At 37.7% G+C, this 25587-nt stretch overlaps 1 protein-coding gene across 2 annotated transcripts; it reads right to left on the bottom strand.

Annotated features, from left to right (window-relative positions):
• Positions 1-8765: 8765 nt before the first annotated feature.
• Positions 8766-20630, bottom strand: Med30 (mediator complex subunit 30). Of its 2 annotated transcripts, none has more exons than XM_069991297.1 (4): positions 20301-20630; positions 15395-15553; positions 13925-14029; positions 8766-9472 (listed from the first exon to the last, which is right to left on the bottom strand). In XM_069991297.1, the coding sequence occupies exons 1-4, from the start codon at positions 20475-20477 to the stop codon at positions 9377-9379; spliced, it is 537 nt and encodes a 178-aa protein (XP_069847398.1). In that variant the 5' UTR covers positions 20478-20630; the 3' UTR covers positions 8766-9376. The 2 variants fall into 2 exon arrangements, with proteins under 2 accessions (XP_069847398.1, XP_069847399.1); XM_069991298.1 differs by lacking the exon at positions 8766-9472 and adding an exon at positions 9479-13649.
• Between the last annotated feature and the right edge of the window lie 4957 nt (positions 20631-25587).

Raw genomic sequence — 25587 nt, 5'->3', positions numbered from 1 at the left:
GGGGGGGATAACCCCTTCGTTTTATCCTTCCTTGGTGCTCACATGGCCCTTCCTACAATTCCCTGCCTTGCACCTGGGAACAGTGGGCGGACCCCAGGCTCTGACGTCATAGCTGTGGCCACACCTCCTCCCCGCCCTCTCCCTGTATAATGTCTCCATCATTAGTTCCTCCCTTTTCCCCATTTGCACCTTTCCCCTTGCTCCCCGCATCCCTTGCACCCCCTGAACACTCCATCTGGTGCACCCCTGCGTGCCTCCATCTCATGCAAGCGGGCAAGTAAGCTCTCCTCCCCCCCAAACTCTTTTCTGCCTGAACCATGTGGCAGTCTCCTGTTGGTGAATCTTACACACAGGTCCTTCCTTCCCTGTAGATAGCAGATGCCAGGTCTTTACCTCACTTCACCCTTGCAAGGGGAATTGCCTGTTAGTGAAGACATGGGCAGGTCTGTAATATTTTAGTCTGAGGCTTTTTCTTTAACACCGTTGAAAAACAAAACCCAACTGATAGCATACAATTTGTTTCTTCTTTGGAAGAGAAAATCAAGGCATAAGCAAGTTGAAAACGTAGTTACAGGAAACAGGTGTTAAGAAGTGGAACTGGAGTTCAGGTGTGTGTTTTTCAGAGTCCATACTCTCTCCGTCTCTTCAGGACTCGGTGCGGTGAGACCTGTCTGCAAGTCCAGGTGGCATCAAAGCCTACCATTTGATAGAAGAAAGCCCTTCTCAATCCTCCTTCTAGCCCTTAAATGCAGAAAGTATTGCAAGCAAGTAGAGAAGCAATCCACAGCTAACCTAAAATTCTGGTTTCAAAATCCTTAAATGATTCAGGAAAAAGTAACTGTTTAAACCAGAAGCTAGTAGCCAGGCACAGTGGCTCATACTTGTAATCCTAGGTACTCAAGAGGCTGAGATCTGGAGATCAGGGTTCAAAACCAACCTGGGGAAGGACAGTCTATGAAACTCTTATCTCCAATAAACTACTTTAAAAAAAAAAGCCAGAAGTGGATCTGTGGCTGAAGTGGTAGAGTGATAGCCTTGAGCAGAAAAGCTCAGGGACTGTACCCAGGCTCCTCTGAGTTCAAACTTCAGGACCGGTGCAGACACACACACACACACACACACACACACACACACACACACACACACACACACACACACACACACACACACACACACACACACACACACACACACACACACACACACACACACACACCCCAGAGACACACACACACACACACACACACACACACACACACACACACACACACACACACACACACACACACACACACACACACACACACACACACACCCAGAGGCTAGTCACTCCAGGAAACACCCCAAACCTTTTTTATCTCACTAGGCCAACAGACCATCTAGCTTGTATCTATTTTTTTTATTGTTTCTTAACTGTTTCCTTCTTTTTTTTTTAATTGTGAAAATACTGTACAGAGGGGTTACAATTACATGGGCAAGATAATGTGTACATTTCTTATCAAGCGTTGCAGCCTCCTCCTTTGTTTTCCCTTCCCATCCTCCCCCACCCACACACCCAATCTTCCCCACACACCCAATCTTCCCCACACACCCAATCTTTCAACATAACGACTTGTACATCTCATTGTTGCAATGGGTCCACCTGTATCCCTATTTAAACAATTTGTTTTTCCCCTTCCCCTCCACAAATTATACCAACATCAAATACAGTGAAAGCAGGGGTTATACTGTGGGGGAGGGACATACAAAGCAACAAAGAAATAATCTTATAAATGTGTTAGAAATAATCGCATGAAAGAGAAAAATAATTTGAATACATATCTTAGGGCTCATTTCCCTAACATCAACTTATCTGACCTTTTCTACTTGACTCAGACATATACTAGATATTGCAAATAAGGGAAATCATGGGACCTATGTTTCTTTGGGCCTGGCTTACTTCACTTAATATAATTTTTTCCAAGCCTTTCCATTTCCTAACAAATGGGGTAATGCCATTCTTTCTGATGGAGGCATAGAATTCCATTGTGTATATATACCACATTTTCTTGATCCATTCATCTACTGAGGGGCATCTGGGTTGGTTCCAGATCTTAGCTATGGTAAATAAGGCTGCAATAAACATAGTCGTGCTGGTAGCTTTAGTGTGGTCTTGTTTGTGAACATTTGGGTAAATGCCCAAAAGTGGGATTGTTGGGTCATAGGGGAGCTCTATGTGGAGTCTTTTGAGGACCCTCCATACTACTTTCCAAACAAGTTTACACTCCCACCAACAATGCAATAAGGTTCCCTTCTGTCCACATCCCCTCCAGCATCTGTTGTTATTAGAGTACTTGATTTTAGCCATTCTAACCAGGTCAGGTGGTATCTCAATGTTGTGTTGATTTGCATTTCTTTTATGGCTAGGGAGGTTGAGCATTTCTTCATGTGTCTATTGGCCATCCTTCTTTCCTCTTCAGAGAAGTATCTCTCTAAGTCTTTAGCCCACTTATTTATTGGGCAGTTGTTTCTTTGAGGATTTGTTGTTGGGGGATTTAATTTTTTGAGTTCCAAGTATATTTTAGATATGAGACCCTTGTCTGTTGTATGGCTAGTGAAGATCTTCTCCCAATCTGTGGGCTTTCTATTGATCTTGTCTAGCTTGTATCTTGCATGGATTGTCAAGAACAAGCCACATGTAGGAATCCATGGATATGAGCATCATGAGAGGAAAAAAAACCTCACTACTTTTCAATTTAAGTTCTGCCATAGAGCTTCTTTATGTTATAGCTATTTCTCACCTGGACTATTGTTGATACCTTGGCAAGCCCTTTCTATTCATCTGTCATGCTTTTACTTGTCTATTCATAACACAGAGACACATTTTTTTTCCCACCAGCTGTAATTCTCAAACCGCCCTTTACTCAGGCAATTATACCAGCTTTCTGTTTCATCAGAGAATTCAATTTAAAATTTTAGTGCCAGTGGTTAAAATACTTACTTCATACATAACTTGAAGTTTGTATGGTTTTAATTCACATTTATGTTTCTGCTCACACTTTGCATTCTTTAATTGATTTATTTGTTAGCTGTGCCATCTGCAGATTTTAGGTACTAAGCTTTCACAAACGGTTTTTATGTTGTGGGTTTTTTTTTTTTTTTTTTGTCTCAAAGCTGCTTTGAAAACTACTTCCTTTACCTTATTGCAATTAACACTGTGTTACTTTCTCATCTTCTGGAGCGAACATTTCAGAGTACTGCCTTCCTATATCTTTTGTCTGAAGTTAGATTGTTAGATGTTTAGAAAAATACAACAATAACTTTTTTAACCATAAAGATACTTTGTGTGGTTTTCCAGAAGCAGAAAATCTATAATGTGAGCTCTATTATCTGCTATATGGGCACCATGAAAATCTCAGTTCATTCATTGAGTTGGTTGGTGGACATCCATTTTGTGAAAGTGAAGTTTTCTGACATCTATCCCACAGCCTACATGTACAAAAGTTTTTTTCTAGCTTTATTCAGTAATTTTGAGAAAAGGGTTCTTCTCTTCCTGTATGCTCAACTCCTGGTACATGAGTCTCTTAAGTAATCAGTTAAGTGATGACTAGACAACTAATCAGTCTAAAGCACAACGTGGCCATGCTGGGAATGACACTGGGAACAAAGAAGTAGGTAGTGTTCCTTTTGGCTCCCCTTGACCTCTGGAAAGTCTTGGAAGTGCTCAGAGTCTGTTAGTATGTAGGTACTTTTTGCTGTTAAAAGTTACCTACCTACTGTAGCTTTATCTCTCCTGAGTCTGGATAACTATGGCTCTGACATTTAAGATATAAACATTATGTTTGTAGGTACAGATGAATTCTCTATTTATTTTTGTTATTGTCCTATGTTCTTAGTGCTTTATCACAGAGAGAAAAACATCCCTCAGGATTTCTTTCCACTGCTAAAAAGCTAATAGTAAAATGATTCTTACCTTAGATTCATGTTAGAACCACTGAGAAGCTCTGGAGCCCACTGAGACCTGGATCCCACAGAGTTCAGAATTGATTGGTTTGGGGTGTGGCTTTGGCACAGGAAATTTTGACATCGACCCAGTTGGTTCCATTTACAACTCAGGTTGAGAATTGCTGATACAAAACATAATCTTTGAATACTTGAGACTCTAGGACTCTCAATATGGTGTCATCCATTTTATTTTGTATTGCTAGTCACTTTTGACTAATAATTTCATAATGAAATATAACTCCCACTAATCTGTTTATAATACTTTTCAATAGAAGATCAGAAAAATTTGTGAAATATACAGACTTTTAGACCCTCACTTTGGAGGTTCTGATTCCATATATTTGTGGTAAATCAAAAGATATACATAAAAATCACCTAAGTGATTCTTGGTTCTTTTTAAATTGTAAAGGTGATGTACAGAGGGGTTACAGTTCCATAAGTAATGAGTACATTTCTTGTCCCTCATTTTCTCTCGCCTTCCCTCCCCCTCAAGTTGTAAAGTTCATTTCCAACAACGTCTTGTGAGTATTGCTGTTGCATTAATTCACCTTTGTCTTTTGTCTCACCATGACAACAGGGGATAAACCAAAGGGGGGAAAAATGAAATAAATAACTGCAAACAGTACACTACAAAAAATAAAAACCTATTGGGGCTGGAAAGGTGGCTCAGAGGTAGAGTCCTTGCCTTGCATGCATGAAACCCTGGGTTTGATTCCTTAGCACCACATAAGCAGAAAAAGCTGGAAGCGACGCTGTGGCTCAAGTAGTAGAGCACTAGCCTTGAGCTGAAGAGTTGAGGGACAGCAACCAGGCCCAAAGTTCAGGCCCCACGACCAATAAATAAATAAATAAATACTTCTTGTTTCTATATCTTGGAGTTCATTTTGATTAGCGTCATTTTATATGGTTATATGTACATAGCTATAGAGCTATTGTGATCCCCTGCTAGGACGAGACATATTATTATAAATGAGGGAAACCATAGAGGCTATGTTTCTCTGGGTCCAGCTTACTTCTTTGCATTTCCTTACGAATGGGGTCATGCCATTCTTTTTGATGGAAGCATAAATTCCATTGTGTATGTATACCACGTTTTCTTGCTCATGCTAAAGTTAAAAGAAGTACTATTTTAAAACATCTTGGAAGTTAAAATAGCGTTGGGTATTTTTTTTTTGTTTGTTTGTCCATCGTGGGGCTTGAACTCTGGGCCTGGGCACTGTCCCTGAACTCTTCAGCTCAAGGCAAGCACTCTACCACTTGAGCCACAGCACCACTTCTGTTTTTCTGGTGGTTTATTGGATATAGGAATCTCATGGACTTTCCTGCCTGGGCTGGCTTTGAATTGTGATCCTCAGACCTCAGCCTCCTAAATAGCTAGGATTACAGGTGTGAGCCACTGGTGCCTGGCTAGCTTTGGGTAGTTTTAATAAAGAGCTCCTACTTGGTGGTCTTGCGTTTCAAGAATCTTAGAACAAAAATGGTCTTCAAGCTCAGATTCAAATTCAGGTTAATTTTCTAGAATGAAAATTTTTTTTAAAATTGCATGAAATTCTTGTCAGTGAACAATCTCAGTTCTCTGTAGAACAATAATCTTTAAAAACATAAATTTAAAAATATTAAGTGAATCTAAAAACTCAGTTTAAAAGGCGAGATAATTTAAGATTGTCACACACACACACACACACACACACACACACACACACACAAAATCACCCCTAGAAAACTTCCACATTAAAAATCCCAGCCTTGATGCCCTAGTGTTTTACAGGATTAGACAAAACATTTAAGGCATCCAACTATTTTCGGCAAATTTAAGAGCACTTAGGGTAACAAACACTTTCAGGCTTTAGGGTTTTAGTTTAGAGCCGAAAAACTTCTCTACCTCACTTCAACTTCACTGGGAATTTAGGGAAAGAAAATGGATTACTCAAGCCGGAACTACATCAAAATGTCAAGTTAACACATTTTGGCTGGTAACAGTGCCAAGGGATCTAATGTCTGAGTGATCAAGGCAGTAAATTGCCAAATCATTTTAGAGATAATGTCCTTTCCAGAAGGCTGGAGGTTTCTTTCTTTTCTTTTTTTTTTTCTAAGCTCCCTCCTATCTGTGTTTTAACCCAGGCTAACCAAGGCCTGACAAGCTCACAGGCATGCAATGAATTGAAACAGCTGCATAGAAACAGCTGCACAGAAAAATGTCAGCACAGAAGTCCATACACACATGAGCATAACCTAGTTATTTCTCCATAATAGCGAATGATGAATTTGGTTTTCTGTAAATGTTCTTTGGGCTTTTGAAGGTTGAATAACTGATATTATATCAACAAATGTGAAACGTGAGTAGACTGGTTACTATTGTTTTTCTTGAAAACCCTCCTGTTTGGTCTTCCGCTGGGAGTACTTGCTCCTCGCACAGTACCCTCCATGATTCTCATATCCAAGTGTTGGCCACAGGATGAGTTTAAAACCTGGCTCATTTCAATAATAATATTCATTTATGCAAAAACTCCATCAGTAGGTTATATTATCAAAGCTTTTAGCATAGAAGACTCCTCAGTGTAGAGGTAAAGCTAAGGTTAGCATACAGAAAGGGCATCAGTAGAAAAAAGTCAATGGAAGAATGTCTTCCCCAGCATTTGGTGACGATGCCTCTCATCAAGTAGAAACTAGTAGACACAAAATCTTGGAAGCATTAAATCTTAGCTCTCACTCCTGAAGCGTTTGTTCCCACCACTTTCTTGGATTCCGCGAGCTCTTCTTTAGCATCTTTCCTGACTAGAGGAGATAATAAAGCTCTCGCAGGGTTTAATCTATTTTGGATTGAGTTTCTAACATTTGTCACCAAAATTCTAACATAGAATAAGATCAACAAGTCTTATACATCATTTTACAAATGAGAAAGCAGAGATAAACTTGCCCACGGCACACATTACAATAGAATTCATCTTTCTTTGCTCTTCAGTCTTTGGGCATACTCTCCCTCAAGAAAAAGTTGGTATTGTTGAGCACCTGGTGATTTTCCTTATTTGTATATGTTGTAAAACTGCTTACTACTCCCCATCACACTCATATTTGGTGTTAAGTATACTTGGGAGAGATTAAGGCATATTAGTCTTTCCTATGCGACTTTGGAGCTACCGTTCTGTAGCAGTGTATAGCTGCACTACTCAAGATTAATAACCACTATCAATAGTCACTATAGAGATATTATCTATAGATTCTAGATCCAAAGAATACAATTCCCATATTCCTTCCAAGAACTGAATTTCTGGTGCTTTGAGCCAAGCAGCTTAGTGTGATTTTAAAAAATTATTTGGAAGTCTTTTATTTCTCAAATATTTTATCATACCTACCTGGAATTAGTCAGTCATTAATGACAGTAGTAACTTATTTTATTATATATATTGGTATTATTTCTAAGTTTTCTTGTATATTCAAGTGTTTATGATTTAAATATCAGAAACAAAGTCTTTAAATGTTGATTAAACAGAGCAATATGGGAAGTAAAATTAATGTACTTTCAGTAAATTATATTTGCCTTATTTGATTCTAGAATTTCAGTATTTGTTGCCACAGACATGTGCATTAGTGAAACAACACTTTTACAATACTAAAAAAAACTTAGGGCAAAACTTTTTTTCTGTTATCAGTAGCAAAAAATTAAATTCATAGGAATAACCACAATAATGCACTAAATTTATAATGGCAAACCACAATGCCAAGATGTTGATAGAAAAACCTGTAAAACTGCAAGTCTTAATAAACAGTGGGTTAGTTTAATCAGGTCTGTATAGTGGCATGGAAAGTTACAACATTCTCATCACAGTATCATACATCTTTACTTCTGCCCTAATTTTCAAGATGTCCCCTGTGGGTAAAGTCTCCCTCCTACTGATTTGACAATTGTACACATGGAGTCTGAAGATGTCTGTACTTTTTGCCTTGTCTTCTTGTACTTTGCCAGCTGTTATAGGTATCTGCAAAGCTTAGAATGCAATGTTGCCTTTAAAAACAAAAAACAAAAAAACTAAAGGCTGGTGTTGTACTACTTGAGCCACAGTCCCACTTCCTGCTTTTTTGGTGGTTAATTGGCAATAGAACTCTCATGGATTCTCAAATATCTGTCTCCTGAATAGCTAGGATTACAAGAATGAGTCATTGGTACCTGGCAATTTTGCCTATTTTGTATTAGACAGCATTTGTGCATGCTGTAAAACTGAAAAGGTTGGAAAGGGTATTACAATGAAAAGCTAACAAGTACCCTTCTAACTCTGATCTTTAACCACCCTATTTAACACCTCCGAGGAAATCAGCTAAGAAACTTGATCCACATATAACACAGAAGACAAATAGTTTCTTAATAGGGTAAATTCACACCAGCTTGCTTAGTAGAGACTTTGGAATCAGGATGGGAAAGTCTAGCTCCCATAAGCAGATCTATAGAGGATTCACTGTAACCTGAAAAACCACTTGTCATAAAAAACAACCTAATTTAATACTCTTTTGCATTTCCAAAACATATGATTAGGTTGCATCTGGAAAATAAGATGACTGCTCCTTGACCTAAAGAAGGTAGCACATCAATGTAATTTTATCAATGTAATTTTAATTTGTGCTGTCCTCAAACTACATTTTTCTGCTTTTATAGGCATCATTTCAATGAAGATCAATACCTTAAACATGGTTCATTCTCAGCAATACATTTCTCTTTTAACTGATTTGAGTATAAAACTGAATTTAAAAAACTGAGCCAAGGTAGTTAACACATATATTTAATTTTAATTAATTTGTATCACAGATCAATGTTGACGCATTTTTGTGTGTATATGTGTGAGCATCAGTTCTGGGGCCTGAACTCAGGTATCAAGTTCTTGTTTGGCTTTTTCCCTCACTTGAGCTACACCTCCAGATCCAGCTCTTTGCTGAAGATGAGAGTCTCTCAGATTTGTCTGCTGGACTGGCTTTAAGTTGCAATCCTCAAATAACTGAATAGCTTCTTGAATAGCTAGGATTATAGGCAGGAACCATGGATATTTTAATCTAAAAATAGTTACATTAAAATTTTTTTCTAAAAGGGTAATTGAACTGGACAATTTAAAAAATTATTTACAAAACTTTGCTTTATTCAATTAATGAAATTAACCAAAACACAAACTCTATCAAATTTTATTACAATGATCTTTTGTAGAATCAACAGATTTTTAAAAAGTTGGATACTTTAATGTTAAACTACAATGTAAAAATAGAAACTTCAGTTCAAGCAATTAAAGTAAGAGCAATTAAATAGTCCTTTCTAAGGGAGAAAAAAACAATAGCAATTAGTGGGGCAAAAAACAAAACAAACAAAACCCAGTGATGTAGCATGTGCAGAGCTGGGAATTTAAATACCAGTCTAGTTTCTCATTGCCAACATGGCATTTATATCCCAGATGAGATTTCGTAATTGATCCATAATTTGCTTCAGCTGTTGATTCTTCTGCTTGAGTTTCTGTGGAAACAAAAGAATTTATCAAACATGTTACATGAAACATAGACCAGGAAGTTCGACGAGTAAAGTGTAGTAAGCCATGACTCTAATGACCCAGAGTGCAATTGGGGAAAATAATCCTGTAATGAGGACTGTCTCTACCCTTTTCACTTCCTAAATACTCTGTGACTGGAACCCTGAATTTTAATTCAGCCCAGGACTGTGGCTCGGTGCCTGTTATCAATTCTTTCTACTCTTCCACTTCTACTGCAAGTAAATTGTACATTTAATTACAAAAAATGTGGATCTTCCAGGCATGGTGGTACACACTGTTAGTAGCATGCTCTTGAGCCAGATTCACTGGGTGTTCAGGTATTTGCCCTTCCCTAATATAAGTGGATGACAGTGGCCAAATTATTGAAGCTTCCATCAGAAAAATACAGAAAGTAATCAAACCTATTTCCTAAGAGTTTTTAGGAGGATTATTATGATTCACGAAGTGTTAAAAGAGCCTGGCATTGTAAGTAACCATTCTGTCAATGATAGTATATGCAGAATGTAAACTGTCGATATAAAAAAAAAGTACAATAAAAATACAGTGTCTCATGCAATTAGTCTTTGAGAAATGGGACAGATGTCACTACTCATAGCATGAAGCAACCATAGCAACCTATTTCTAATTCTCAAAACAGAAATCAAAATGGTCCTGTGCCCAATGCAATAACCTTCACAAGGAAGATTGCTACATGCCTGGAATGCGCATGGCTGTGACTCTGCACCTATATTTCTAGATCTAGAGCTCATAAACCCCTCTAAGCTTCCTTCCTTCAAGTCTATGAAAATAGATGACACAGATAAAAATAGAGCACTTCTGCATGGAGTGTTTACTAGTTATTATTATTGGAAATCATTATTCAATAATGGTTTTGGAAAAATATTTGGAGCAATAATATTTAATTATACTCTTTTAAAGATGGAAATATATATGAATCCCATTACACTTTTTTCCTTCTTCTTAATATAATTCCTAAAAAATAATGTAAAAGTACCAAAAAATAGGTCACTTTAAAGATCAAATTAAAATATAGGCAAACAAAAAAATTAAAATACACCAAACTATAAGGTACTTGGATAGCTTCTCTCAAAGATGCCACTAGGTTTTAAATTAAAAAATTAGCACACAAGTAAAACATCTAGAGTCAAAACACGTTTTGAGACTATCAACAGTGAAGCTGACAGTTATGCTTATTAGTGGTTAAATTGTAAATAAATTTTCATGACATGATATAAGATTTAATATATACAATCTTGCCTCTGATTGATTCTAGGGAGGTTGACAGCTGCTATTTTCAAAATCTATCAGCTGTGCATAATTTGTTACATTAACAGGTGAATATAGAAACAGGAGAATACTTACAAGTATGTTTATGCTAAGTCAGACCAGGTAATCTAATATTCATACAAAGGCTGTGACACTTGATCAAACATGTCTTAACTTCTAAATGCAAGGACTCGATTATATGTCACCTGTAAACACTACCATGACATCTTTTAATTTCATTTTACTTTAACAGAATCACTCTAGGCAAAATAAAATTCACTCTTATGATTCTAAAGCATATGGTTTTAAACAGGATTTTAGGATTGCAGGAAACATGAGAAAGTGAAAAGTATTTTAAAAAAGCCAAAATCTGTACAATTTCAAGAATAAATTATAGTTAACATCTGAAAACTGAGGATAAGGGACATAAGTCTACTTATTTTGCTTATTTAAGAGAAAAAAATATGCATTAGAATATTCTGAACATTTTCACTAAATACAAAATACATATTTTTAGTATAACACAGATCCATATAGCACCTTATTTAGTATAATCAAATGCCAATGTATTAAAAAACAAGGTGTGTTATTTTTGTTTTTTGTAAAAGTTCATCAAAAGCATGACATGGGAGACTGGGTCTGGTGATACATGCTTGTAATTCCAGATACTTGGGAGATGGAAACTAGGAGGACTGTCGTTCAAGGCCTGTCCAGGAAAAAAGCTAGCAAGATTCTATTTCAACCAATAAGCTAGGTGTGGTAATATGTAACTATAATCCTAGCTATGCAGGACGCTGGCCCCTGCATAGCCTCCTGCATAGCTAGGATTATAGTTGTACACCACCACACCTAGCTTATATATATATATTATAATATGTATTATATATATGACATTCTCCAGAGAAGTCTAGAGCAAAAAGGGCCAGATTCTTCCTAATTCCTGAGTTCTAATCCTACTGATGCAAGAACCCGCACAAAACATAAAAACCACATGACACAGAAACATACTTCCTTAGTCACTAAGTAAAGAATATTTCACCTAAATTCCCTTTAAAAGAAATAATTCCCATAAACATAGAGCTTCCTTTTTTTATCCTGCATTTAAAACAACTCAACTGATTCTTTTCTCTTTGTAATAACCATCAGTTCAATCATATGATAATAAACATTTTCTCCAAAGTTCAAAGAACCTTACACCTGGCTTAATATGAGTATGAGAAAACAAAATCTGAAATACTGACTCATTACATTAATATATATATACTTTCAGAATATGATTTGATATACTGAAAAAAGAAATGTTTGAGAAAAATACTGTGGTCAGAATACACATGTTTCTTTCTTCCCCAGTTCCAACAAAATGACAGGAGTGGAATAAAATAGCTGCAAACTTGGAAAGGTGATCAGAAAGAAGACGATAGCAGATGTGAGGGGTGGGAAGATCTTAAGATGCAGAAAGGGAGTGGTCCATTCACCTCCGGGGAGGTGAAGGTAACTAAGGGGAGAGCAGGGCAATAGTACTGAGAACAGGGCTGATCCACCATGAAGAACTGTGACTTAACACGTATACTGTCAACAGGAGCCTGAAAGACTTCTTCATAAACAAACATCTCCTATCTCTAGGTTCCCAAACGTCTCTTCTTTTTTCAAGATCTAAGTTAAATTTCTTCATTGCTTTCTTTATCTAACTCTAGCAATTTGCTACCATGACTTTTCTTATACCTTGGTTTCTATCATATCTGTAAGAAATACTCTTAACCTGTATAACTTTTACAAAAAGTTCCCATGTTTTAGAAAAATCACTTTCTTTCTTCTTAGTCTTGCAACACATTTTTCTTTCAGATTTCCAGTATTTTGGCTTGTTTCATTTTCAACTCTAAAATGCATTTAACAGAGAGGCTGTTTTTCTGGCTATTATTATTTCTTCTCTGTCTGCTACATGCTGAACTACTGTTCCTATATCATCTTTCATATTAGGGTTTTAATTTCCAAAGACTACTTTTTGTTCTTATTTACATAGAATTTTCTAGGCTAGGCAGGCACTCTGACATTTGAGCTATGCCTCCAGCCCCAAATCCTGTTATTTCTTCATACTTTCAAGAGTTTTTTAGATTTGGGTTCCTTTGCATTAAATCTGCAAAGTAAACAAGAATGGTACTTTTATAATATTTATTGTTTTCCTAAGGATTTACATATTATCTTAATTATCCAAAACTTTTATGTATTTTAATATGGTAGTCATAGGTATCACTGTTATGATTCCTATGTAGTTAGTATTTCTTGTTACAAAGTGAACAGAATCTTACCATTATAGACTCTAGTGGTTATTCTAATGAATTCTTCCCAGCATTCTAATAAGCTGATGAAAATTATTCTAACTCCTGTGTCCCAACACCTGTGTCTTTTCTTACTGTACTTGTTTTAACTTCTTGAGTAATATTAAACTTAGTGTGTGAAACATTTTGTTTTATGCCTGCTTTCTTATTTCCAGTGGTGGGGCTTGAACTCGGGGCTTGGGCACTGTCCCTGAGTTCCTTTTGCTCATGGTTAGTGCTCTACCACTTTATGCCATAGCTCCACTTTCAGTTTTTTGGTGGTTAATTGAAGGTAAAAGTCTCATGCACTTTCCTGTCCTGGCTGGGTTTGATCTGGGATCCTCAGATCTCAGCTTCCAGAGTAGTTAAGATTACAGGTGTGAGCCACCAGCACCCAGCTTATGCTGGGTATTTCTGGCAGCTTTCTTTCAGGGACTGGAGTAGGGTAAGGTTTTCATGACTCTTGCAATTTCTTATTCATGCAATGAGGCGTTCACATTTCCTGTTTGTAAACTTTTATCATTTGCTGCTCCAAATACGGTGTGAGCCAGAAAGGTGAGATCTGAAAGAAAAGTAAATGGGCTGTGACTGAGTGCTTGTGGAGGTGTCCTAAGAGCTACAAGAGCTGCATCAGGTGAATTCTGCAGTCTCTCTCTTCTGACTACTCAGATGACATTTCTGCTTACCTTTAAGCTCTTGGCCATATTCTAACTAGGTTAAGTTTGCCACAAAAACAACTTCATGTGTGATCTATAATTTAAATTAGATTTCTGAGATACATTTGAGTCCATATCAATTTTCATCAAGAATAATAAACAGACTAAACAGAAAACTCACTTTATTTACTTCAGCAATTTCTCGTCTCTCTTCACTAGCAAAACGGGGTGGGCCTGCCCGATCGTCATTCTTTGAGCCATCTTCTTCCACATATGGAATAAGTTGCTGGGAGTGAAGTAAAATATATGCTCTAAATAGTCCAATTAGACTGGTACAGACAAGACATCAGACTAGGATCACTTTTTATACTTTTGTTTAAAAGTAAATTTGAACTCAGGTGATAGCGGAAATAATAGCTGTAGAAGTTCATCATTTCAATGCATTCTAGATATTACTCTTCAGGTTTCTTCTGTAAAATAGTACTAATAACACTAGTTGTCAAATATTAAATAATGCATTAATTAATCATTTAATCAGTAAGTTTTGAATTTCTAGACATAAAGGATAAGATACTAAAAATACAGTATCAAAAAGAAGATTACTGCCCCAATGAATGATATCTGTCGGTAAGTGTTTTCATCCCTCCTTTTCCTTGACTTGTCCCCAGCCCCAGACAAAGTCAGTCCCAGTTCTGATCTCACAGCTTTGACCATTTCTTTCCAGGATGTGTAGGAGCTATTCTTCCCATGTCACTTCTCACATGTTGACTACTCAAAAAAGAAGTACTGATCACATAAAATTATTGTTTGTAGTAGGTAAGAGGGCATCTCAGTTTCTCAACTATCTTTGGTGGAGGAACGATACAGTTTGTTCATAGGAAAAGGCCATTTACAGAAACATCATATATACCAGGCTAATCTAACCAGACCTGAGAGAATGCATTTTTGAAATACAGTGATTCCCACTAGTTACTTTAAAAAAATCTATCGAAATATTGATGAAAAATAATATTAAATATAAAACACTTTCATAAAAACCATTTTAACATTATTTTATGATACTATTAAAACTCCTACTTACAATAAAGTACAGATATAATTAAAAGCAGATGCTGACAGCAATGGTAAAATTTCCCACAGACAATAACAATTTTTTTTTAAAAATCACTCAATTCCCCCCATACACAAAAAAATTACTATAATCCTGGGAATCAATTTCTATGAGAAATTATTATTACTTATTCTTATGCCAATCCCAGAGCTTGAACTCAGGGCCTGGGCTTCTTTAGCACAAGGCTAGCAGACTTTCCTACCCAGGCTAGCTTCAAACTGTGATCCTCAGATTTCAGCCTCCCAACCAGCTAGGATTACACGTGTGAGCCACTAGCACCCAGCTGTATGAGAAATTATTAATATGAAAATAATCCATATACATCACATCTCCATCTTCTCTGTTCAAAACTAAATGTACACATGTGTGGAAATGTCACAATGAAACCCCACCTTGCATAGCTAATGTATACTAAAAAAGTAATACCAATAAAATTCAAAATTAGGCAATACTGCTAAAAGAGAAGAAAGAGAAAAATAAAGCAACTGTCTGGACAATATTTTGCCTCTCCTTGTGTGTTTCTCTCTCATGGAAACTCACCTCTACTGGAATGGGGTCCATTCCTCCACAGTTTTCATTACACTTGTCATAGACCAACCTCAGCTTCCTGAACAGAATAGAGAGCTGGCGAAGGTGATCCTGGAGCTTTGTTAACCGGTCCTGATACGTTCCAGTATGGTAAGTCACACCATTTGGCAGCTTAGCGGGAAAACAAAATAATTTCAAAATATTATAATGCAAATCAAGATTTTTAGAAATAGATTCTGTATTCGCTATATAGAGCTAAGTAACAGAAACAATTTTCACCACCACATAAAATCAACTGTTTCTCATAATCAAATGCAATTAAAAATTTAAAATCAAACAGATAATTCACTATGTATATGTACCCACATATGTGAAAACTTTAATAGTAATACATGTGCATTTTTTAACAAGTTGGCATACATGTTTCATTGCCATGAGTCTTAGAAAAAAAAGTTTCTGATAAGCCTTCCAAACAGTTAAATATTTTTCTTTCCCTTTTCATGTTTAAAATGTAATTTAAGAAGAATGTATAATTTCAATATTGTTTACTGTTACATAAAGGAGACAAACTAGTAAGCTCAACCAGGAAGGTAAAAAATACTTTTTTCTCTAAAAAAGAACTTTTCAGGAGAAAAGGAACTATGCTGTTGTTGCAAAGAATATTTTCAGAATACCTAACTGTAATCATTAAGATGCCCAGAGTATCATTTCAGAGGAAGAGAGATAGGATATAGATCACACACACACACACACACACACACACACACACACACACACACACACACACACACACACACACACACACACACACACACACACACCAGTTAAATCATCGTATTTACAAATGGCATGAGAAAATACTACTAAAAATAAGAGAATCCACAAGAGGGTACAAAATTAAGAGAAACAGCACAATAGCCTCAACTTCATCTATAAAAACAAAAAGAAAATAGAAAAGGCTTTACTTACAATTGCAATGAAAAGATACACTAACTAGAAATAAATTTTAAAAACCTCAAGGTTAGAATGAAAACCTCAAATACCTCTTAGGGAAATAAAAAAGGCTAATTTATGGTTTTTGTAAGACTCAAGATCAGGATGTCAGGTCTTTTGGGGTTGGATGAACCTAATAAAAATGCTAACAGATTTCTCTTTGAACTAAAACCGATTCTAAAATACATGTGGAAAAGTAAACAAGAAAGAGTACCCAGGACTTCTGAATTCTAAAACAGAAGTATAAACACATTACAGAGCCTCAAAAACTGTAAGAAAGTGTGGCAATAATACAGAAATAAGAGACTGCTATGGAGAATAAACAAAAATATTCATTGGTAGAACTGCAACTGAAGCACTGGAGGAAGAAATGAATTATTCAATCAACCTTTTAGGCTAGGTGTGGGGGTGCATAGCTGTACTCCCAGCATGAGGATCCCTTCTGTTCTAGACAGATTACAAAGTTGAGACTGTCTTAGAAAAACAAAGCAAACAAACAAAAAACCCATAAAGGACAAAACCAAAAACATGTTGGAAAAATAAGGTTAAAGCTATTTCATACTTTGTAATAGGACAGATTCTGTCAGTTGTGAGGTTTGAACTCAGGACCTGAGCACTGTCCCTGAGCTTTATGGTTCAAGGTTTGTTCTCTACCACTTTAAGACACAGTTCCACTTCTGGTTTTCTGGTGGCTAATTGGAGATAAGAGTCTCACAGACTTTCCTGTCCAGGCTTGCTTTGAACCAGGAGTCCCAGGAGTCTCAGATCTCAGCCACCTACCTTTCTAGGATTATAGGCATGACCTACTGGTGCCTTGCATAAAACATTTTAAATGTAAAAACTGAAACAAAATATCACAAAATTCTCCCTCATTTTAGAGGAGGAAGATCTTTCTAATCCTTAAATATTAGTAAATCAACTACTTTAAGTGCTGGGTACCAGGATATTTCATTCCTTATAATCCTACTTACTCAGGAGGCTGAGATCTAAGAGTTGAGGTTTGAGCCAACCTGAGTGGACAAATCTGTGAGTTCTATCTCCAGTTAACCAGCAAAAAGTCAGAAATGAAGGCTTGAGTGGTAGAATACCAGCCTTGAGTGAAAAGTTGAGTCAGAGTTCGAGGTGGTGAGGGTTGGGTTTTTAAAAAGAGGTAGACGAGTAAGAACAGCACCACGCACGTGGTATTCAGGAAAGGGGTAGGTTTATTCATCGTTCAGGCTGGCACCAGGCAATCTTGGTCCTCTACGCGGTGGGGAAAGGCCTGGGAAAGAGAGAGCTGGGAAAGAGAGAGAAGGAGAGGGAGCTGGGGAAAAAGAACTAAGAGAGAGAAAATAGCTAGAAAAGAGAAGAGCTAGAGAAGAGCTAGAAAAGAGCAGACAGAGAGCTAGAAAAGAGAACATCTGGGCCTGGGCTAGGCCTTATCTAGGGTATGGGCGGAGAAAGGTGTGGCCACATCAAATTCAGATGTGACCTCGGCAGATGCAGCTGTGATCTCTTCCAGGTGTGCCAGTTGCCTAGGTAACACAGGTAACTGGGCGGAGACTTTGCTGCCAGGAGGGTGGAGTCTGCTTACCATCCAGGAGCGGACCTTACAGTGAGAAAGCATGGCAAAATCTCTAAGAGTTGCCCCCCCAAAAAAATATGAATAACAAAAAAACAGAATTAGCTAGGCTTGGTAGTATATACACCTGCTGTAATCCCAGCACTTGGGAAGCTGAGAAAGGAAATCCATGAGTTTAAGGCTAGCGTGGGATATACCATGAGACAGGATCACAAAAACTACCACAAAAGAGACTGGAGGAAAAAAAAAACACACCAAAAAATTTGTAAGTTGTATCACAGAAAGCAAGTTTCTCTAATCTGTAAATATCTGTAAATATATAAAGGAATACATCCTATAAATTAGGTAAGGAAGGTAAAATGGCCAAATGAGGCAGGAGAGGAAATATAACAGGCAAATAAGATCAACCAGCAATTAGCAAGAAACAAATGAGTCAAATACATGAAGAAAGGCTCAGACTCAAAGTAGAAGAAATGTAAAGTAGATATTTTACCTAGCAAGTTAGCAAAAATCCAATAGAGTAATACTCTGTGATAGTTAGGGCATAAGAGCATAAACAAGTACAAATTCCATGGAGGAGCATGCATCAAAATTTATCTAACAACATTAAGCATGTAGCTATTTTGAAGTATTTAATCTACTGGAGCACTTGTACATTGGTATAGTAAATTATTTGCTGTGGAATAATTGTGAGGAATTAAAAGCAGCATAAATGCTCTTGCCAGAGAAGTGATTTAATAAAATTATAGTATTTCAGTATTTTCATGCAATGGAATATTATACATTTCAAAAAGGGAAAGGGAGTTATTTTTCTGAATAAGTTAAAAAATATCAAATGAAAATATCATAGAAAATGGTGTAAAAAGTATATACATATAATACATATATATATACACACATACATACATGTATCACATTTGCTTAATGATAAAAAGAATACCTGGAAGGACATCCCTAACTAGAAATAAGATTTATTAACAACCATTGCCTCTGGAGAGGAATTCAGTACCTTCAACGGTGTATCAAACCATGCAGAGTACTTCAGTGATATAAGGTATCACTACCTACACCTGTCATGACTCAATGCATCTACATAGGAGATTAACGATAGTAATAATAATAGTCTTAAGAATAAAATGCACAACTTAATCCAATCTTTTTTAGTTATGAATGGTTTATTCACTCCTCCCCTCCTCATTAAGATTATAAACCGAGATTTTAAAATTACCAAACTTCTAGAAGAAAATCTTTTCACTTTGGGTTTGGTATGACATTTTTAGATATCAAAAGTATGATCTGTAAAAGAACAAATCTATATGTGGTATTTCATCAAAACTGAAAGTTCTGTTCCTAAATGATAATTTGAGAGATGGCCACAGAAAAGCAAGAATATATACAATGGCAAGTATGATAGAGACTGTGGAGAAACTAGAACCATCTAGGATTACTAATGGAAATACAAACACTTCGGATAAATTATCTTAAAATGTTAAGCAGACATAACATACAACCCAGCAATTGCATTCCCAAATTGTTTATCCAAAAGAAATTAAAACACATATTGTAAACAATCATTCACAGCATTACTGATAATGACCTCAAAGTGGAAACAGCCCAAATGTCTACCTAACAGACAAACAGATGTAAAAGTTACGATATACTCATAACAATGAAATACTACTCAGTAATAAAAGAAAACTAACGATCTATTGTCACAGACTGAAAAAAAATCTAGACAAATAAAATAAGACTACTTACTGTGTGGTTCCTCTCACCCAAAATTCTAGAAAATGCAAATTAATTCATGATGTCAGAAAACAGGACTAGCGGTGTACTGGGTGGAAGGCAAAGATTTCACAGGGAGAAGAGAAAGCATCCTAGAGGGATGGATTTATTTACTGTTGTGACTGCTGGACGTTTCACGACTGTATTAGTTTAGCATAGTTTATTGTATCTTAGGTGTGAGAGAAAACGGGGAAGACTAATTTCTATAGAAAGTGGTTAGCAGACCTGAAGACTCTGGGCCGATCCTGTGGAGCTACTTTGCTGGAAAAGTAAGGTTTCTGGAGGGAAGAGGAGGTACATCCAACCTGTCCCCTGCGAGGTACGAAGTTCCTCGCTCCAACCTAGAAGAACGTGGCTAGAATCTTTCAGAAATCCACTCTGGAAAGCATCAACCCCCGACTTGCGGGGGAGCAGACGCAGCCCTGGGGGGCACTCGCGTGGAAGTGGGGGCGACCCCGGCCGGAGGCTTCCCAGGCGGTCCCACGGACGACCGGGGGCTCCAGCCTAGCCCCCCAGACGGCAGCCCCTGCCCCGGCCAGCCCCTCTCCCCGCCCAGACTCCTCCCGCTGCCCCTCCGACCTGCATGTTCCTCAGCAGCTGGAAGATCTCCATGGTGCGGTACACGATGTCCTGGACCGTCTCCTGCCCGATGCGACACAGCGACGCCGTGTTGACCTCCCGGGCGGCCTGCTGAGCCTGAGGCCCGGCGAAGGGCCCCGGCGCCATGCCGGACGCCGCCAACGGAGGGGTGGACATGGCGCGTCCGCGGCCCCAAGACCCCCGGTGCGGAACGGCAGGGATCGGGGGAGGGGGTCCCCAGAATCTAGGCCGCGACGGGCCTCAGCCTGGAAAGGATCTCGAGACACGCGGGCTGCGGATTTCAAAACAGTGAGCGCGACTTCCGCCCTCCGTGACGTGACGCGTCGTCTATACGTCACGGGCACCGCCCACCTGGAGGACCTGGGAACCCTGGCGAACTCGAGCGGGATTGGATAGCACGCCTGAGCAAAGCCAAATTGACGGATTAAGTAGCCAATCATCACTAACGCTCCAGGCAGCGGTGGCCACATGTGTGGTGGGCGGGGCGGGGCGGGGCTTTCCCAGAGTGGGTGTCTGAAATCTCAGCCCCGAGTCGGTAGAATTTCCTCCAGACAGTTGAACTCCAGTGTTGGCTTTGGTGCTGAGCATCCTTTCATAACTATGCAGTGAGGTTTGCAGTATTATTTTACAGCTAGAAGGGATGCACTGCAAGCGAGTAGTACAGACGAACTGCAATTGAAACAGCAAAATTTAAACCTGTGCTTACAAGAAACCAACTCTCAGATTACATTTGGTTCCTGCTCTTATGCGTTCCCTCCCTCGCTTAAACTGCTCAACAATGCACACCATAAAAATACATTCCTTTCTTCACCTGACACCCGGTAAGTTCTAGGACCTCCACTGGAGGCCTAAAACTGCAGAAAAGACCTCAATATACTCAACGACTTTTCCCCCCTATACATACATGCCTCTGCTAAACTTTAATTTACAAGTTAGGCACAGTAAAAGATTAAGTATCATAACTAATAACAGATTTTAATCTGCTGTTATAATCTATAATATAGATTATGTATAACAATATACTACAAAAGAATACAGTTTTAAAATATAACAATACATTGTAAAAGTACAGATTGTAGAATTTCGCATATATTATTTTTGGATTTTGGATTGACATTGGTTAACTGAAACCGTAGAAACAGAAACTTCAAAAAAAGAAGGCATTGGTGGCTCACTCATATAATCCTAGGTACTCAGGAGACTGAGATTTGATGACCATAGGTCAAATCCAGCCCAGGAAGAAAAGTCTGTGAGACTCTTATCTCCAATTAACAACCGAAATGAAGGAAGTGGAGGCATGCTTTAAGTGCCAGCTGTGCATAAAAAAGAGTGTATGATCCTCAAAAAAACAACTGCCCAATAAATAAGTGGGCTAAAGACTTAAAGAGAAACTTCTCTGAAGAAGAAAGAATGATGGCCATTAGACACATGAAGAAATGCTCAACCTCCCTAGCCATAAAAGAAATGCAAATCAAAACAACATTAAGATACCACCTTATCCCAGTTAGAATGGCAAAAATCAAGAACTCTAATAACAACAGATGCTGGAGGGGACAGAAGGTGGACAGAAGGTGGAACCTTACTTCATTTTTGGTGCGAGTGTAAACTTGTTCAACCACTTTGGAATGTAGCATGGAGGTTCCCCAAAAGACTCCACATAGAGCTCCCTATGACCCAGCAATCCCACTTTTGGGCATTTACCCAAATGTTTACAAAAAAGACCACACTAAAGCTACCAGCACAACTGTTTATTGCAGCATTATTTACTATAGCTAAGATATGGAACCAACCCCTCAGTAGATGAATGGATCAAGAAAATGTGGTACATACACAATGGAATTCTATGCCTCCATCAGAAAGAATGACATTGCCCTATTTGTTAGGAAATGGAGAGACTTGGAAAAAATTATATTAAGTGAAGTAAGCCAAGCCCAAAGAAACATAGGTCCCATGGTTTCCCTTATTTGCAATATCTAGTATATGTATGAGTCAAGCAGAAAAGGTCAGATAAGGTGATGTTAGGGAAATGAACCCTAAGATATGTATTCAAATGTTTTTTTTTTTCTTTCATGCATTTGTTTCTAACACATTTATAAGATTATTTCTTTGTTGCTTTGTATGTCCCTCCCCCACAGTATAACCCCTGCTTTCACTGTATTTGATGTTGGTATAATTTGTGCAGGGGAAGGGGAAAAACAAGTCGTTTAAATAAGGATACATGTGGACCCGTTGCAACAATGAGAAGTACAAGTTGTCATATCGAAAATGAACTTTACAACTTTGGTGGGGGGGGGAACATTCAGTGGGGTGGGGTGGGGGGAGGCTGGGAAGGGATGGGAAGGGGAAACAAAGGAGGAGGCTACAATGCTTGATAAGAAATGTACTCATTATCTTGCCCATCTAATTGTAACCCCTCTGTACAGTATTTTCACAATAAAAATAAATTTTAAAAAATCCTCTAATTATTTAAAAACAAATTGAAACTGAAAAAATAAAAAAACTTACTATGTTATTCTTATTCCATAAAAAAAAGTGTATGAGGCCCTGAATTCAAGCCGAAGTAATGGCAGAAAGAAAAACTCTCTCTCTTTCTCAAATAAGGGAGGACTACTGTATTGTTTGATGTTTTATCTAACTTTGGTCTGTTTGCTTTCTGATGTCCTCTAACCTTATACACACATTCTAAATTCAAACAGATGAAAAGAGACTGTGTCTAGTTTGTTCACATAATCTTATTCTCAACATTTAAGAAGCAACATTGATGGTGCTCAATAAATAATTGTTGGATGAATTCTAGGTGGAATTAAAAAATACAAAAATACCCCACAAACAAAGCAACAATAAACCCCACTAATCTCCTACTAGTCTTGTACTCAGTTCAAAGACAAAAAGAAGTCAAGAATGTACAAATTGGTAATAAGGATAGAACTACTGCATTTCTGAACATATTCAACACTATATTAGTACAGATTTTTCAGGCCATGGAAAATCTGTTACCATATGACAAATAGTTACTGAGCACCTACTATGTTCTGGGTGCTAAGACTGGAGAGAGAAGTGACAGGCAAAAGAACTCTTCATGGAAACAGTCAGAAACTTAATTGGTATGTTAATTATAAACACTGCAACAGTGAGCTTTTGCATCTCGAGAAAACACTGAAAAATTCTATGAATTGTTGGAACCAGTGATCAGATTATGTTCTATAACATAATAATTTGAAGAATACTTGGTCTGTGGAAACTTTTCCCTCTGACTGCTGCTTGAATGTTCTTGGAGGCTGTTTCTTATATATAGGTTTTTTAAAATGTGATTCCTTCATTTGAATATTAATGGCTTTTCCATTAAAGAATAAAATGTTATTTTGGACAATGTCCCCCCCAAACTCCAAAAGTACAAGATTCTGGTATCAAGGTGTTATGACATTGGGAATAACACATAAAGCAAATAAGTTGAAATTTAGAGATAGGTGGCAAAGAAATTTGATCCTGGAGCTTTTCCTATGAAAGGTTGGGAACATGGAAAGCCAATGGTAACACCTGAAGTAAGGAGGTTTCCCATGTTTCCTAGGATCTGAAAAAAAATGTTCAGTGTGAGTACAGTGGTTGGGAAATAAGACTAAAGATTGGTAAACATTTGGAGGACCTTCTAAGCCAAGTAAAGAAGTTTAGACAAACAGCAAGCCATTAAAAGCTGTCAAGGAGATAGCAGTAACCTGAATTTTGGGGGGTGATTTTATTATCCTTAAGTATTGTACAAAGAAATTTTAATTCAACATGTCAGTTTATTATTGCAATACATTTTGATCAGTGTCTCCCCATCATTCTCCCCTAATAACCTGAAATATTCGGTGTGGAAGATAAATTCTGGCTGCTAAATGTAGAATGGTTTTTGAACACATACTGTTCCGTATTTTCTCCCCAAGGGCAATGCTTTTACTTCTGTTGATCTGAATTACAGAACTTGTCCTTAAATACATACTTTGTAGTGTCTGGAGAATTTGATGTTGCCTGGATTGGGATCATAAGGACAGGAAGAGACCGAGATGGGACATATTCTGGCCTTAGATAAATAGGTGAAGTTTATGTTATTGACCAAGATTGTGTACACTGAAGAAAAAGCAAATTTTAGAGAAACTATTCTTTTTTTGTCAGTTGTGGGGCCTGAACTCTGGGCCTGGGCACTGTCCCTCAGCTCTTCAGCTCAAGGCTAGTGCTCTACTACTTGAGCCACAGTGCCACTTGGGGCTTTTTCTGCTTATGTGGTGCTGAGGAATCAAACCCAGGGCCTCATGTATGCAAGGCAAGCACTCTACCACTGAGCCACCTTTCCGGTCCCAAGAAACGGTTCTTTATATTAGTTTTATAGTAGTTTTCTTTTGCTGCTGTAACAAGTTACCTCAAACACAGTGGCATAGATGTATTGTTAGAGTTTTGTAGCTCAGAAGTCTGAAATGGGCCTCACAGAGCTTATCTCCAGGGGTTGTTATGTTGTGTCCCATTCAGGAGGCTCTCAGGAGGAGTCCATTTCTGTCCTCCAGTTTCTAGAGTTTGTGTTCATTCTTTTGTTTATGAACCCTTTAAATTTCTTTAAAGCCAACTTCCTAAAGAGAGGAAGGGGCAGGGAGGAGAACACAGTCATATTCAAAGCATATCCTATGAAACACAGAAAGTTGAAGGAAGGGTTTGGTTTGGGAAGATTGTAGGAGGATGGTGAAAGGGGTGATGCGGATCACGATGCCTTGTACTTATAAACTGACATGTTGAGTGGCAACCCCCTTTGCACAACTAAAAATAATTAAACAGACCAATGTTGGCCTGTTGAGTTTTGTTGCCATGCCACATCTTTTTAAATACCATATATTATTATCTTTGTCGTTATACAAAAAAGTTGTCTTTCAACAAAGATGTTTATAAATACCATGCATCTGGACCCCCCCCCACAACCCTTCTTCTAAGTTCTCTGCCTCTGTTTTCCATATTAAATAACCCTTATGATTATCCTGGATTCAAGTGATTCAGAATATCTTCTTATTTTGTTAGATGTTTTCCAACTTGTTTCATCAGCTTCCTTAATTCCTTCTTGTATACAACATAATGTATTCACAAACTTTGAGGATTCAACAAATGAGACCTCAATTGCTTCCTCCTAGAATTTCTCTTTCATCTACAACAAAATCTAATTCTAATTCCTTAAGTGGTAAATTTGGGGAAATTTACACTAACCACAACATGGTTGTACCTGATATCAGTGTGTTTTCTGCTGACA

The sequence above is a fragment of the Dipodomys merriami genome, unplaced genomic scaffold, assembly GCF_024711535.1.
Source record: "Dipodomys merriami isolate MVZ:Mamm:240054 unplaced genomic scaffold, mDipMer1.0.p SCAF_4, whole genome shotgun sequence".
Lineage (NCBI taxonomy): Eukaryota > Metazoa > Chordata > Mammalia > Rodentia > Heteromyidae > Dipodomys > Dipodomys merriami.
This window is presented reverse-complemented; position numbering and strand designations above follow the sequence as displayed.

What these genes read in the sequence shown, in the direction of transcription:
- Med30 (XM_069991297.1), bottom strand. Translation starts at nt 20,477, where the DNA reads ATGTCCACCCCTCCGTTGGCGGCGTCCGGCATGGCGCCGGGGCCCTTC. An exon ending in AGCTGCTGAGGAACATGCAG is followed by an intron (nt 15,554 to 20,300) that starts GTCGGAGGGGCA and finishes TTTCCCGCTAAG; the next exon opens with CTGCCAAATGGTGTGACTTA. An exon ending in TGGACCCCATTCCAGTAGAG is followed by an intron (nt 14,030 to 15,394) that starts GTGAGTTTCCAT and finishes CTTCACTCCCAG; the next exon opens with CAACTTATTCCATATGTGGA.